Here is a 15,730-nt window from a genome sequence, read left to right as displayed (position 1 = left end):
ATCCGGTGTGCAGATGGACACCAGTAGTGGTTCTAAATCCTGCACCGGGCGGCAGCAGAAAGAGGAGAGAGACCGATACATCATCGTGTCGATACTGTGGTTTTACTATGAATCACTTGCCGGCCAGTTGGAACAGTTTTACCTGTGATATCAGAGCTCATTCACTGATAAGTGAGAGAGATAATTATGGTGCCTTTTATAAAAAAGCATTTCTCAGTAATTAAACATGCAGCCAAGGTCCCCAGGCTGAATTATATTCTTAAAGGTGAGATGCAGTTGTGTTAATTAGAGTATATTTTTGGCCGAATGAATCCAGAGTGCTGCAGGAGAAGCCTCAGGCATCTGGACTGTAACATGTGGTGCGTTCAGGAACAGCTGGGACAAATCCTACTGACTCTACCTTTAACTTTATAGTCTTTGAATTATATTAATATGACATGAGCTTCTGTTAGCTTTGACCACAAATGTCCTTCAGAGGGAGACTTCTTGTTCATTCTGTGTCAAAAAACAAGTTTGAAGAGTTTGCGTACAGCCGCAAAATATCAGCTACAAGCAATTCAAAAAACAATAAATGGTTTATGTTTCAGTCTTATGATTTTTGTGGAGGCAAGGTGTGATTCAGTCCGAGAACAGAGGATCAGGAACAGGGCCAGAATGAACCGGTCTCCTTCGACCCTCCGTCCTCAGAAAGATCCTTTCTTTGAGATCATCTCTTCATCAGATTGTTTTCTTCTTCCTTCTTCTCACCTCTTCAGTCTTGATTTACCTGTACTGTGGTTTTCTCTTTTTTCTGTCATGTGCTCACATCTTTCTCACTCACTCCACTCTTCGTCAGAGCCTGCAGTTCTCGTGGCTGTTACAGATCGAGTTAATTTTGGAGATATAAAAAGAAATCGCCGCAGGAACTAAATTTAAGAAAACTTAAGGAGGCTGTTTTTAGCCTCAAACTGGAGAATGAGAAGAACCACATCTTCTCCTTGACCTCACTGTTGTTCCTCTAGATTCTGTAACTCTTCATGTTTTTCTCCGTGACACTTTTTCTTAGGCTGAAAACATTCCTGAGATTTTACCGACCATATTATGAGATAAATGGGACCCACTGGACCGTAAAACGTATCGTTATCCAAGAATAAAAACTGTATTTTCACTTATTTAACAGCGTGCTGCTGAATAAAATGTTTTGGTTCGTTTTCTATAAAATTAACACATAATGATAAAATGACTCGATGTAATTAGTAATTAGTAGTGGATTAGTTAGTTAATCATTCATTTGTAATGTGTCAAGAAAACATCCCGACCATCTCTGGTTCTGACTTTTTAAATGTGATGATTTACGTCTGTTTGTCAGATAAAACGAATGAGTTCAGAACGTCTCTGGAGCCTTTTTCACATCTTATTTTGGTCTCAAACAATTGATTGATTGATCAAAAAATAGACGTTTTAGTTTTATTTATAATGGAATAATCATTTGTGCAGACCAGAACCCTCACCGACTCCTCCTCCTCTCTCCGTTTCCTCTTTCTCAGCCTCCTCTCCTCATCCCTCCATCCGTCTCTGCTGTCGTCGACTTCGCCGCCTCGTGCCAACAAAATTAGTTTTCTGACTCGCGGCTCTCAGATCACCCGCTTCCTCATCTGACCTTGCATTACTCCACACGGCTGCGGGTCATCGGCCGTGCGCTCACCTAATTTCACAAATTGCGTCTGGGGCTCGTGTTCTGTCGAGCTCAGCACTTTGGTTTCCTTTTATAGCGCCAGCGCTTTTCAGGATTCTTATCATTATTTCTCCTGATAGGTTTGAAGGAGGGAAGGAGAGTTTTCAGGCCGGCTGAATCGCTAATGACAGCACCTCCGCTGTGTCTGTTGTAATGGGTATTAAACCACAATCGTATTAAGCCGCCCAGAGTGGAGCGAGTGTCACGCGGGCCGGTATTTCTTCCTGCCCGCGTGCTTCATGTTCGCCCTGCTGACGAGGCCGAACACACGACTCGTTCAGAGGAAGTGTTCGAGCATCGCTGTCCGGCTGAGAAACATACAGACAGCAGGACGTTCAGTCAAATCAAAGCTGAGGGACGTATTTATTTACTTTAGCTTTTTGGAAGTAGCGTCAACATGGTTTTATATTTTTCCTTTTGATTTCTTTAGTTTTGAAAACTTTTCACCATAAAACTTTTTCAAACTCCTCTCAGAGTTTTTGACACCATCATCACACGCAGCGTCCTGCTGTTCAGTAATTCTCTCGCCGTTCAGCCCGACTTTGTTCAAACCCACAGAACTTCACTTTAAAGACTCGTGGTGATCCCAGACTTTTCCAAAGACACCAGCCTGTCAGGATTAATAATGCGTGTTAAAGTCTCTGGTTTGCATATTTAAACATTACATAGCTTCAATAAAGAACTAGAACACAGTAATAGAGAATGCATGATCCAGTCAGACAGTGTGTGGGATGACATAAGGTCGTGAGTGCTAATTTAGGGAAAACTAAGATATTATATATATTTTTTAAATTTAATTTAACCTTTAGTTTACCAGGAAGTTCCATTAAGATCAAAGTCTCTTTTACAAATGAGGCCTACAACATCCCATCGTCTTAAAATGCAACATGCAACACAGAAAAAGAGTGAATTCAAGCACAATGATGTGGCTCTTTTTAGGCCTCACAAATCAACTTTCTTACAAATCAGACCTTTAACATCTTCAAAGAGTTAAAGTTGGTTGAGTTTGCTAAGATAGACCGTCCTCCACATTTGTGCTTTTCAGACAGAAAACATGTTTTATACTGTGATATTAAATGTTTCTATGCTGGAAATCTCACACAATATTTGCGTTGTATTGGTTCAGTTCAGCGCTTCTAATCCACAGTTCCTCGTGCAGAAACTCGGCATTGTGTCGCCCGAGGCCGGTTAGGAAACTCTCGGAGTAAAACGATGAAATCAAGCTGATTTTGTCGCTCGCTCAAGTCGTGTGATGTTAGTAAATAGTTAGTAAATCTCAAAGAAGAAAATAGGATTAGAAAATGACAATAATAATGTTCTTTACTGGTTTCACTGCATTTTTTACAGCTAACAGAAGAAGTTGCAGCTTCTTTATATTAACTTCGGCCTTCAGTCTTCAGCTTGCGCTTCAAGAATCCTCCAGAACTTAAATAAAAGTACGAATGTTTCAGTGATGTGATCTAAATTATAGAGCTTGTTATGATCATGAGCCTGGTGTGTTCACTGTGTTCTCCCTGGATGTTTACATCTCTGGGATTTTCAGGCGTTTGTCTCCCTCCTCTGGATCAACACTGCAGTTACAGCCTGTTAAGTCGGCTCACACAACATGAGAAACACAACATTCAGCCCAACAATCACCCGATCGATGCTGCAGACGGAGCGTTCTGCATTTTATTCTCCTCTTCGCAGCTGCTTTGTTTCCAAACCGACACGTCGCCACGTTTCAGGAAGTCGCTCCTCTTCTTTCTTTCTTTCTAAAAGCCACTCAGCACTTGTTGTGAGTCCAGAGTAAAAACTTCTCAGAGCGATGTGAATGAAGTTGGCTGCAGATGGCACTTAGCAGGGCCGGGCGCCGCGGCGTTAGCAAGCAGATGGTGGAGCGCCGAGCTGATGGATGCTCCGTCTGAAGCTCCAGACAAGAAACCTGCTGCTCCCGACTCCGTCTGAGATACTCGGAGAGGAGGAGAGTCTGCAGCTCCCGAACATCCAGATAACACACACACACGACGGATAAAACATGATGTTGATCATGCACCTGATAAAAGTTCTCACAGTCATGGAAAACCTGGAATTTCCTGTCTTTCCAGTCCTGGAAAATGAATGGAATCAGTAATATTAGTGAAAGTTTTGGAAAAGTCAAGGAATTTTGTTCTGTTTAATAAAATCAGTAGTACAATAATAATATAAATAGCGTTACATAACATTGAATCTATGACGTGATGCATGTTTGACTCCACAACACTTCATTTATAATCGTTTCACGTGACACAAATAAATCAGCGCCTCAATGTGGATGATGCACTTTAATGCAGTTTGGATAATATTTTGATGAGTTGCTCAGCCCTTAATGTCGGGCAAGTGTGAATTAATATTTCATGGCTCTCTAATGGTGATACAAGCTTTGGTTGGAAACCGAGCAAGAGAATGACCAGTGTGTGATTTAAGCTTTACAAACAGAGCTCTGATATGTACCTGTGTATTTGGGAACAAAGCTTTGGACATGAACATTTTGGGAAAGAGGGCGTACCGATCCAAGCAGTGAAGTTCTCCTCGTGTACTTACAGGTTGTGTGTGGACACGGGTGTTTAATTATGAGGCTGTGAGTTCATCAAGGTAAATGTAAGACCTTTCCAAAAACACATGATCATACCTCAGCCACAATGGAAAGCCTGCTGTGTATCCTGATATATCCTGGAAGTATTTACTGTTATATTTCATGTTTTCATTACTTCACAGTGGTCGACAAGTACTGATTATGCCTAAATGCACATCAGACTGAAAAGTCTGTTGAAATGTTTCCATGTCAACACAACAGCCTGCAGTCACGCAGCTCTTGATGAAACTCGGTTACTGATGTTCATGCTGTAATTCACAAGAGAAAAAAGGCGTTGGGGTTCTGAATTAATTGATTAATTGAGAAACATATTAGTGTATTGGCTCGCTCCCTGTCTGTCATACCAGCTAGATCATCACTGAAGATGTCCTGGAAAATGATCTCTGGAAAAGAGAGGGAACCTTGAAATAATGCTGTTTCACAGTTTCAACCAAAATCCAAGTACTCTTCAAACCTTGAAAACACCAGAACAATATTCAAGCGTTTTCAAGGATTTCCAGCACCTGTATGAACCCTTGTCCCTTGTCTCTGGATAAGTAAAAACTGCAGGTAGATTAATCAATCATTTGAAAAATAGTGGTTCGTTTGAGCCCTACAATAATCTGTGTTAATATACTTCATTAACAACATACTTTTTTGTGTTAACGAGTGTTTAAAATAACTCAAAAATACAGAAAAGAAATATACAGTATATACAAACAACATGTAAACACACTGTATGAACATACAGATAAGAAACATTGACATAAAAAATGTATGATAAACAAACCATCTGATATATAGTCAGTTTTGTACAGTTACACACATGTATGTCCACTGATACACTGCAGGATATACACAAACAGTAGCGGTGGAAAAAAAAAAAAACCCTCCTCAGCAGCTCTCTCGTGACAGCTGAGATTAATTAGTGTCATATAAATACTTGAACAAACTGAAGAGCTGACTGTGTTATCAGCTGCTTTGGCTTCAGCCGTCATTCGGCTCATGAATCATCTTTGTTAATTTCATTTGCCACCAAAATTACACGAGGGAATCCTGTACCTACAAAATTGATAGCGCCCCACAAATATCTGCGCCGTGTTTTTTCTTTGACACCAACAGACTTGCCGTTTTGTCAGCCCGCTCTCCGCTCCCCCTCTGCTAGATGTGCCGTGACTTGATATATCGGGTCTTTTAGCCCCTGCTTTGGCTCAAATCCAAGGCCCATTTGTACAGATGGGGTTTTACGTGGGCCATTTTAGCAAAGCACCCTCCCCATAAAGCCAAAGTATCTCATCGCTTCATAATTGTGTGATTATGGTCAATTGCTGTGGTTGGGGTGACAGATTCTATTCGAGCCCAACAGATGCTTTTATCATATTTTAGATCCCCATTTGACCTTAATCAACCGTTACATGTATGAATAAAAGAGAGGAGATAATATTTCACTCCGGAGGTGGATCAGGTGTCTGAGAGGAGCTGCTGGGACAGAGAGACGCCGAGGCTGCGAGGGAAGATCAAACACTCGAGTTAACACCGAGCGGAGCCGGTCGGAGCTGAAAACTGCTGCTGTTGGATGAATTATACAGCTACTGAGGCCTCCAGGAGAGCTGCAGCAGGCAGATAGATGGTGCCACCCAGTGGGAATTAGAGGACATTACACTTACGGTATGGGAGCTTGATGTATGTGCAAATAGAAACTGTAATTAAAGACCTTAATTGAATAATGTATTACAGGCAGCTGCTTCAAATCTCTGCAGTGTGGAAATCAATTTGTTTTTTTTTTATTTGTTTTTTTACAGTTTTTCTTTATAAAATAGTCGTTTTCATAGAGAATAAATACCAGTGAGACTTTCTTTGTGATTTTTGTCTTGTTCACTGCTCCAGGATGACAATATATCTACTAAATAATACAAACTATCTAACAATCAGCTGCAGTACAGTTTCTAAGACCTGATGAACTATTCAGAAGTCAGGAAACTTCTGTATGTTTCAACTGGAAACATTAAATTAGGAGAGACTTAATAAGAGGGAAGTATTTATTGACATGTGCACAGTAAACATGAGAAATGTACATCGTCTTTGGCAATTAGACCCCGTTGTGACATCATCATATTTTATATTAATAAACTTTATTTGTATAGCACCTTTACAGAAGCGGGGTTCACAAAGTGCCTTCACAATCAGACAAAAACAGGAAACTCAGGAAGACAACGTGACAGAATAAACTGCTGAACGCAAGGAAGTCTCGTCTGAGGTGAGTTTAAACAAGAAGACGGAACAGAAAATGTAAAAACAAAAAAAGACAATATGAGTCATTACATATACGAACAAAGATTATGAGCAGTAAAAGGAATAAAGGAGAATAAATGAATTAAAGATAACAAATAAAAGCAGTAAAGGACGGTCAGAAAAAAGGAAAGGAGGCAATGAATCCATGTGTGCAGTGCTGGTCGAACACAAACCTCCACGCTTCTGTACAGCATTCAGCAAATACTGAGTGCCACTAAAACCAACAACAGTAAAGCTGTGTGACGTCCCAACTAGTCTAAAAGGAGCCGGATATGTAGAGAGCATGGGGGAGTGAACACAACATGAACAACAAAGGTTTCTTTGCTGGGATTATCAGTGACGTCTTCATTGTTTATTTTGTCCGACTGAGAGCCCAACACACTCTTCACTTACTGCCATAAATCTCAAAGGAAAACAGAAAATCTTCACATACAAGAAGCTGGAACCAGACAATGTTTGACGACGACTGATCGAGTATCAAAACAGTTGGCAACTGATTTTCTTTTGGTCAACTTAAATTGTTTTAGCTCGAATTTGCATCTGTTTATTAGCTCTGTTAAAAGTCAGAGTCATGTCAGAGTAAAGAAAGTAGAAATATCTGGCAGAATTTAGGTTCTTTTGTCTCCTTCAAATCCTGAACTCTTTGTTTACACACTGTTTAGTATTAGTGTGTAGTATAGAAATGGTACCAGGCGTTCTACTGTTCATAGACCAAAGACCTAAACCAGGTGGTCTACGATAGAGCTCACATGCTACAGCCTGGACTGTGAGAGGAGCTTTACACAGCAAAGCTACGATCATAACAAAACAATCTAGCATAGCAAAGACGACAAATATGATCAATACTTACACTTTATGAACTTCAATCCTGCAAAGTCCAGTCGGGTACGTTTCGTTTTAGGGGAGTGAATACCAGGACTTCCGCCGAACCGGTGCTTCTACAAAAAGTAAACCATGGCGTGGTCCGTGACACTGAGCTGTCACTCAAACGACCATTAGCCAATGGGGCCACCACACCCACATGAGACGTTTGTGCCAGAATAGCAAACAAAAAGTCAGGGAGCGCCAAGCAGAAAGCTGGCAGCGTAACCACAAAGCTGCACATGTGAGCATACAGCTGGGCATACACTGTACGATTTTAGAAATGTTGTTGATTCCAGCTCATACTGTACGAGTTAATGGTGATGTAAAGCCAAAGCTCACGATTAATGTGCTCACACTGTACGGTCCGATCGTCAAGCAACGGCCTGAGAGCTCACACTGTACGTGTAAAAATGGCCCGATGAAAGGTCCGAGGCAGCACCAATGCTAACAAGGCAGAAACGTGCTTCCTCGATAATCTGTTCAATCCTGTTTGCTGAAACCTCCAAGAAAGAGAGGCGCCAGTATATGGACTCGAAGATGGCTCGGAAGCCGTGGACAGTGTGGCTTGTCCATTTTGCCACTTCGCGAGGTCAGAAAAAACAAAAGGCACTGACGTTGGGAATCAACTCGTGGCTCTGCTTCAACTCCGCGAGAGCCTGCATCGGTCGACCAAAATCTCTGACATGTCAGAAATTCGTCCGACTGTCCGATGGCCGTTCGGGAGCAGATGATCGTTCCTCGCTCCCCCTGTACACGGGTCAAAAAACAGGCTAAAATCGTACAGTGTGTACCCGGCTTAAGTCTATAAACAAAAGGACATGCTATCTAAAAAGTAAAAGAGCAAATAATTGCAAATAATGTGAATTTTTTTCTTTACAGATGACTTTGTTTTTTGCTTCTGTGAGATTTATTTTCTCTCAAATTCTTATTTTTATTTGATTCTTATTGACACATCTGATTCTGCACTGATCACTCAGTCCAGATGATGACAGTAAGAACTTAAAGTCTGATATAACTGGTTTCCAGTTGAGGCCTCGGGTGAAAGACACTCTGAAATCTAAGCAGGATGTGTCGAACATTTACCTTCCTCACAGAGCAGGCTGAGCACATTTTGATGTGCCGTCGCAGTGACACAAATAACAACAGTGTTTTCTGGATTGTCAATTTTTCTTTCCATCTTTCTTTTTTTGGGGGGCTGTGACAAAAAAAAAATCCCATCTCCCATTGTTTGTAGAGGCTCAAAGGATTAAACAAAGTCAACAGTGATGGAGAGGCACTGATCTTTTGAAGTATTTACATTTGTGTTTTTTCGCCGCGCCTCCGTCCCCCTGAAGGCGTGCGTCTATATTTTTCCTCTCGCAGAGTTTGTCTTCGCTCCGCTTAGGTAAATGGCGGCCTCGGCGACAGACAGGTGCTCTCCATCTTGTAAACCCGGAGGGGTTTTGGCATAAGACAAATAGGTCTGGGAGCGTCACCCCTCCCTGTTCCACCTGGCTCATCTCGCATGGTGCTGCAGCGATGTTGTGTCGTGGGATTTGTAGTCTTACCAGCGGTCCCAGTCCGCTGCCGAGCACGCAGAAAGTCATCACTCACCACAAAACAGCGCACAGACACCGAGGCTGAAGTAGACAAGTTTATTAATGATAATAATGAGGATGATGAGGATGATGATAATATTAATAATTAGTCATAATTATAATAACGTTAATGTCATAATAAATAGAACTCTTCATCTGAAGCACGTAAAGAGAAGCATACAGAAAGAGAAAAAACAAAAACACAAAGTTCAGAGTACAGAGCCAGAGGAGGGGGCAGGGACTTCTAGAGACATTTTTTTAACCTTTCAATATATCCATTTAATTTTTTAACATTTTTAAACTTTATTTAACTGGAACATTTACAAAAAGGAGAAAGAGATAGATTTTAAAAAATCCTTATAAATAAATTTTGTCATTATTAGAACAAAATACAAGATTTCGGGGAGTCAGAGGATGTAGTTTTTTTTTCTTTTTTCTTTTTTTTTCTTCTTCTTTTTCCCCCTGAAAGGACAGCTGGGGGAGGAGGGGTGAGGAGGGGGTGAGGGTTATTATGTACAGAACACCAGGAATACAAAAGGGGCCAGTCGACTCACATACTAGAAGGCTATGGGGGGGAGTGGGGATGGCGGGAGGAGGGTATGTCGGGGGGTCAGGGGGGGGAGGCGGGGGGGCTCTCAGAGGGGACATCCTGCTAGTGTCACAGCTCAAGCAGTTGTGCTCAGGAAGATCAGGACCAGTTCATTATACTGAAGGCATCTGAAGGAAGGAAGGGAGGGTCGCTCTAACCCCGGCCCCCCGCTTCATCCCGCTGCTGAGGCGCAGGCTGGAGTTTAAGACGGACATTTTGTTTCAGGCAGGGCGTCTCCGGACGCAGAAAATAAAATCTTGGAGTCGAGTTAAAAGCCGAGCGGAGACGGAAGAACCGCAGATTTACGACAATGAAAGGAAAAAAAAAAATCAAAATAATGAATGATGGTTTTAAATCAATAACCACTGATGCTAGTAAGGCTACTAACATGGAAGACCAGCCAGACTAACGAGTTAGATTAGATAAGTTACAATACCGATAATAAATATTCTTCATATACACAATGAGTCAAAGGATAACGCGAGACACGAAACAGGTCGTCACAGAAAAACTCTAAGGCAATAAAATCTCAGGTGCATCTTTAACTGATTATTTTGTTTTCCTAGCGAGAGAAGAAGAACCAAAACCTTTGAGAGAAATAAAGTAATATTAGGGATGCACAATACATATCAGACCAATAAATAATCAGTTCATATTATCGGATATGTATCGGTGGAATTAAGGCCGATGAATAAAGCCAATAATACGAAGCCAAGCATCTACACACTCTGATACAGTTGGCGGTATGCACCTTTTAAAGTTGTTTTTTACGATCTGCCAATAAACGCGAAGAAGAAGAAGAAGCAGAGCCCGCCAAACATGTTGTCGTTGATGTAAACGTTTCTGCTGAAGACAACACGACTGCAACTTCCTTTACATGTTCCCAAAGGGCCCCGTGAGGAGGATAAGAGCCTCCCATCTTTGCTCCCTGCATCTTAAGCCTTCTGTAGCCTCAGGTGTGTCTGAAGTAGGTCAGGACCTTTTTTTTTTTTACAAATACAAAAATGTGAAATTATCGGTCAGCTATTAAAGTGTTTCTCAAAACTAGCACCTTGAATTTAAGGCTTTCAAAGTCACACCAACGTTAACACACAGTAGCGTTAGCATAGTCTATTTAGCTCACTGTATTTGTATTGTTTTTTTGACCCCTGCTTGGATCCTGATAAAGTGGGATTGTGGGATTCCTCTGAGTACCACTAGAGGGAGCATGAGTACCCCACTTTGAGAAAACTGTTACTGTTATCAGTATCTACCACGAGAAGCGGGTAATTATTGGCTCTATGCATCGTTTAATATCTTGCATCCCTAAATATTACAATGAAAACAGGAGCTAACGGGGGCTAACAGGGAGCTAACGGGGAGCTAGGGCGGGGCTTCAACCCCCAAAACATGTCCTACACCAAGAAACTATCTTAAAGTCAAGAAGCTGTTTCGTTGTTTTTTTTTTTTGCTCTTGTTCACAACACATATTACAGGAAATATAATATTTTCATTAATGTTAAAGAAACAAATAACTATGATTTTAAAACAAATACTAAAACAGGAAGTGACTTGTCTTACATGTTTAGTGTTAACTGTGAGCTGCAGATGAAAATGAGCTTCAAGCTACCTTTAGTACAACACCTAAAAACACTTACGACACTTAATACTGATAAATAATACGTCACTAGCTAATAATAACACTAAAGAGACTGATATCTGTACCACAGAGCTCCATTTTTGTCTAAAAACTGTTTTTGAGCCTTTTATACAAATTTACATCTTCAGTGGGAACCAGTCGGCTACAGACAGGAAGTCAGAAAGTATCGACAGATGGACAAACACGTTGTTCGTTTTGGTCTTTTCATGTGATTTGATGACGAGAAGAAAAAAATAAAGAACAGCACCAGCCTTATTGCCTCAGATGTAATGAACTACTAGCTAATAAGAATAAATAGATAACAGTGGTGTCTTCCAAAAATGTGCCTCTCACATGTGACATCATATTTGTTTTTGTTGCAAAGTGCATAGATCAGTCAGTGGACGAAATCAGATCATGTGACCAAACGTTAATGTGAAAAATGGAAAAAATTAAACTGCGGTTCTTCGTCTCCGTCCGTTAACTCGACCGCTCGGCTGACTCCAGAGCAGCTCTGCCTCCCAGGAAGTTCCCGTCAAAGTAAAACTCCAGCCTGCTCCTGAGTCGTCTCTGACCCACCACAAGTCTGTAAGTAGGCCAGATGAATCATGTGACTCTCAGAAACAAACCTACAGGTATAAAAATGCTAAGCCTGCATATGATCGCTGCATGGGAGAACAAATGACCGACTTTACCCCAATTAGACTTCACAACAGTTAGTTGCCATGATATAGATACTCTTTGTAATATATGAGAAGCTGTCTACAGATGAACAGAGGTCGCGTGGGTAGGAGCCCTGATTCAGAACAAGATTTTTTTTTTTTTTAAACCTGAAATAAGATGAAGTTAATCAAGAAGTGTGAGGTGATACTGTACAGGATATTAACAGTACACACTGTAGTTTTGTACAGGAAGTCAGGAGCTTAACCGAGTGTTACCCTCTTGGATCAATTCACACAAAACCACTACAAACTAAGTAGTGTACCCTGAACTCTCAAACAAAGTTGTGCTTCACCCGAACCTGCTCGCCTCTGATGAAAAAGTTTCTTTTCAGGGCCAGCAGGTTACTTCCAATATGCAATAAAACTGCCCGCCCACCAGGGTCAGCATGAGAACAGCAGTTCATAAACCGAGGGCTGCTGCAGGAAGCTGCGAGCCGGGGCCTCGTCAGCGCGGCTCCTTATATTAGCAGAACAGCGAGCTCTTCCTCAGCGGTGATGAGCGAATGAAATCTGGGTCACGTCAATACACATCCGGGCACCGCCGTCATCACAGAGTCTCGCTGTCTCCTGATCAAAGAGCACTGAGACTGTGTGTGTGTTCAAATCATACTTTGGTTCAAGTAAGAAAAGAAAAATCAATATTCATAAACTTTGTATCTGACACCCACAACACCTTTGCGCTAATTAGCGAGTCTTCCCAGCTCCAACGAAGGGCCGAAAATTACTGCAGTTGCGATTTCTTTTTCCTGAAGTGTTTGTCGGCTAAAAGTAGGATGTGATGCTTTTGCATTTGATGGGGTAAAAATGTAGCGTGTGTGTGTGTGTGTGTGTGTGTGTTGTCAGTCTATCTGCACAGAGGGTGTGTGTGTGTGTGTGTGTATTTGTGTGTGTGTGTCTGTAAAAGGGGGGTTCAGGGGAGATCAGTTCACACTATCACCATCACACTTTCAATCATATAACACATGATCACATGTTACAGTAAATATCAGGGACATATTTAGTTGGAGGGGGGGGGTCTGATATCTATGTTCGGGGGCCAGAGGCTTTCCTGCCCACCCCCTCTACTCCCTGACATCACCACAGCCCATATAATAGATATGTATATATATTTATATACAGAAAAAGAATACATACTTATTGGACACCCTAGACATTAATGTACATTCAAAGAACTGAACCAACATTCTTGTTTAAACACGTTTACAGTGACTCTCCTGATATAAAGAATTAAGGTTTCGCTTCCACCAAAAGTAAAACTTTTTTTTCTCTTTAAAAGTTTTCAGTGCTGCAAAAAAAGAAACAAACGAAAAAACACACAAATAAATATTCTCAGAATACATTGACAAAAGAAATTGACATATTTTTAGCCCTCGTTCCTTGTTACCGTTGGATGGGCACTACTGTATTTCTATAATGTTTTTATCTAGCGACATAGTCTATATGCCTCAGGCTTGTGTTTTGGTTATGCACCTGCTGATGTAGTACAATGGGATTATTCGATTATAATTCAATTTGTTACATGGACGTTGATGAGTTATTCTCGTCAGGTGGAAACGTGCATCCTTGGTAGTAACGCACCTTCGTTATCGCGTCGGTCTGATAGTTTGTCCGTCGGTGCAGAGTGACACAAAGGCTTGGGCTCGGAGTCTGGCAGGTGAGTAAAGTCGGCGACTTCTGCGCCATTTTCTCTAACTAGTCCTCAGTCATTGACCTCTGCTGGGGCGTGGAGAGGGGCAGACCGGGGAGGCTCGGCTTTATACCGTCTCACCGTCCCGCCGTGGCTCACCCCCCCACTCCCCAACGCTGTAAACCAGTGACACTGCCCATTGGGGAGGGCGGGGATGCCCAATGGTGCTGCCAGGAGAAAGTGACATCACGACAGTATCCACGGGGGACGCTGCTAACAGTAGGCGCTGCCGGTCAGTGACACCGCAACAAGGAGGAAGGAGCGACATCACCGGCCCGGAAAAGGAAGGAGCGAAGTTTAAGGAAGGAGGTCGGGGAGGTTGGAAGGAAGAAGGCGGAGCAGTGAGACCAGGAGGCTGACCTTTGACTCCACCCACAGGAAGTACAGCGTAGAAAGTGCTTCTGCCTGGATGCCGAGCGCTCCCTGCCACCTTTCTGTTTATGTTTTTGTTTACACGACCTCGGCGACAGAGCAGTGTGCCATAGAGAGAGGAGGGGGGGTTTGGGGGTCCTCCCTCCTCCTTCCTGCATACCACAGAATCAGCATCAAGGGCCAACTGTTCATCTCCCTTACCAAAAAACATAAAAACAGATTTGTACATATATACTGCTTTATACACACTTTTTACCATTGTAAATCACAAAAGTATAGAAAAATAAAATGTTTTATAATAACGGGACACTTTTCTCTCTCTCTCTGTCTTTTTCTACCCGGCAAAAAGGTGGTCCCTGGTGGAAACTGGCTCACTCCGTCTGTCAAGTTTGTGGCTGGTTTGACACCGCTGCCGCGGCGCCACTTTGTACGCCTCCCGTCTTCCCTCGCCAGCCTCAGTAGAGGGACTCCTTCTCGTCTTCTTCTTCTTGTGTTATTTTCTTAAAGCTAGTTCTCCTCCCTTCGTTGTTTTCATCTGTGATGTCCATCAATACTGAGTACAGCTCTTCCTTTTGTATTTACTGGAAACAGGGGAGAAAAGTGGGGAGACTGGTAAATATGCAGAAGGTTATGTTTTTCGACAGGCATACATAATGAGAGGTGCTATGAAAAGTCAATGTGGAGCAGCTCAGTGCAAGTTTATTCCTTTCTAAACAAGTTTTTTCTACGAGTGGGGCTGTTGTCACAGAAAGTATAGGCCTCTTTGAAAACAATATGAGTAAACATATGAGATAATGTATGGCATAAACAACACACACTCCCTCTAAAGTCCTCCCACCACAACATTTTCTCACATTTATGTAACGCACTGTTACGAGAAGGAAAAAGTTCCCGATGTAATGTTAAGAGACGAAAAGGAAACAGACGCTCAAAACTCGGCTGGAAAAAAAAAGTTTGAGAGCAGAGAGACAACAGCTTCATTCACTTTTCATCCCCGCTCTTGTAATGTGGCATAAAAGAAGCGGGAGCAGAGGCCTTGCGCCTGCCAAAACTAGTGCCACCGCTCTCCCCAGAATAAAGATCAGAGCTCGCTGTAATCATACAAGTGGAGATCGGCACTTTGGCAGTGCAAAGTGAAAAGTCTTAGTGTAATGGGGCTGGATGGCAGCTGAGAAGGGAGGGCGGGTTTGTGTGGGTGTTTGGGGGGGGGGGGCAGGCGAGGCGAGCGTCCCAGGACCCTCGTCATGACAGATGCTCGCTAATTCGGAGTGATCTTCAGCAGCTCCGCGGAGCCTCTGACAAAAAAAATAAAGAAATGAAAGAAGACGAGGCTTTAATTTGGAAACGCCTTTGTAGTGCATTACCCCCCCCTCCCCCTGCCCTCAACCACTTCCAATCCAGAGAGACAAACAGTCAAACAAGTGGCGTGCTCAATCAGCATCCACCCTGCCTCCCCTTTGTATCTGAGGAGCTGGCCCGAGCCTCAACACCTCCCCTATCTATCCTATACCTCAGATTTACTGAGCGCTCGCTGGGGACCCACCATACAAAAATATCCACACGCAGGCTTATAGCTCAGCGGGGAGGGAGCACAATAGCGCTGGAGCTACATATAGTCCTCACTGACAGGCAGCCTAGAACTGAAAGGGCTGCAGAGACAAATATATTAATCACCCACGGACGTGAAGGAATCAGGGGAGGG

The 15,730-nt window shown here is 42.5% G+C and overlaps 1 protein-coding gene across 1 annotated transcript in view; it reads right to left on the bottom strand.

Moving 5' to 3' along the window:
• Positions 1 to 9,083: 9,083 nt before the first annotated feature.
• The window catches only part of LOC311268360 (RNA binding protein fox-1 homolog 3-like), a gene marked incomplete at its 3' end in the record, with an annotated part of 442,215 nt that continues 435,568 nt past the window's right edge, over positions 9,084 to 15,730 (bottom strand). Inside the window, exon 13 of the mRNA XM_084371968.1 lies at positions 9,084 to 14,609. Coding sequence (XP_084228094.1) covers positions 14,607 to 14,609 — 3 coding nt within the window. The remainder of the gene's footprint in view (positions 14,610 to 15,730) is intronic.

Source organism: Pagrus pagrus (genome assembly GCF_965226575.1).
Source record: "Pagrus pagrus genome assembly, chromosome: 13".
In the NCBI taxonomy this organism is placed as follows: Eukaryota; Metazoa; Chordata; class Actinopteri; order Spariformes; family Sparidae; genus Pagrus; species Pagrus pagrus.
The sequence above is the reverse complement of the archived record's forward strand: the minus strand, read 5'-3'. Positions and strand labels throughout refer to the sequence as shown.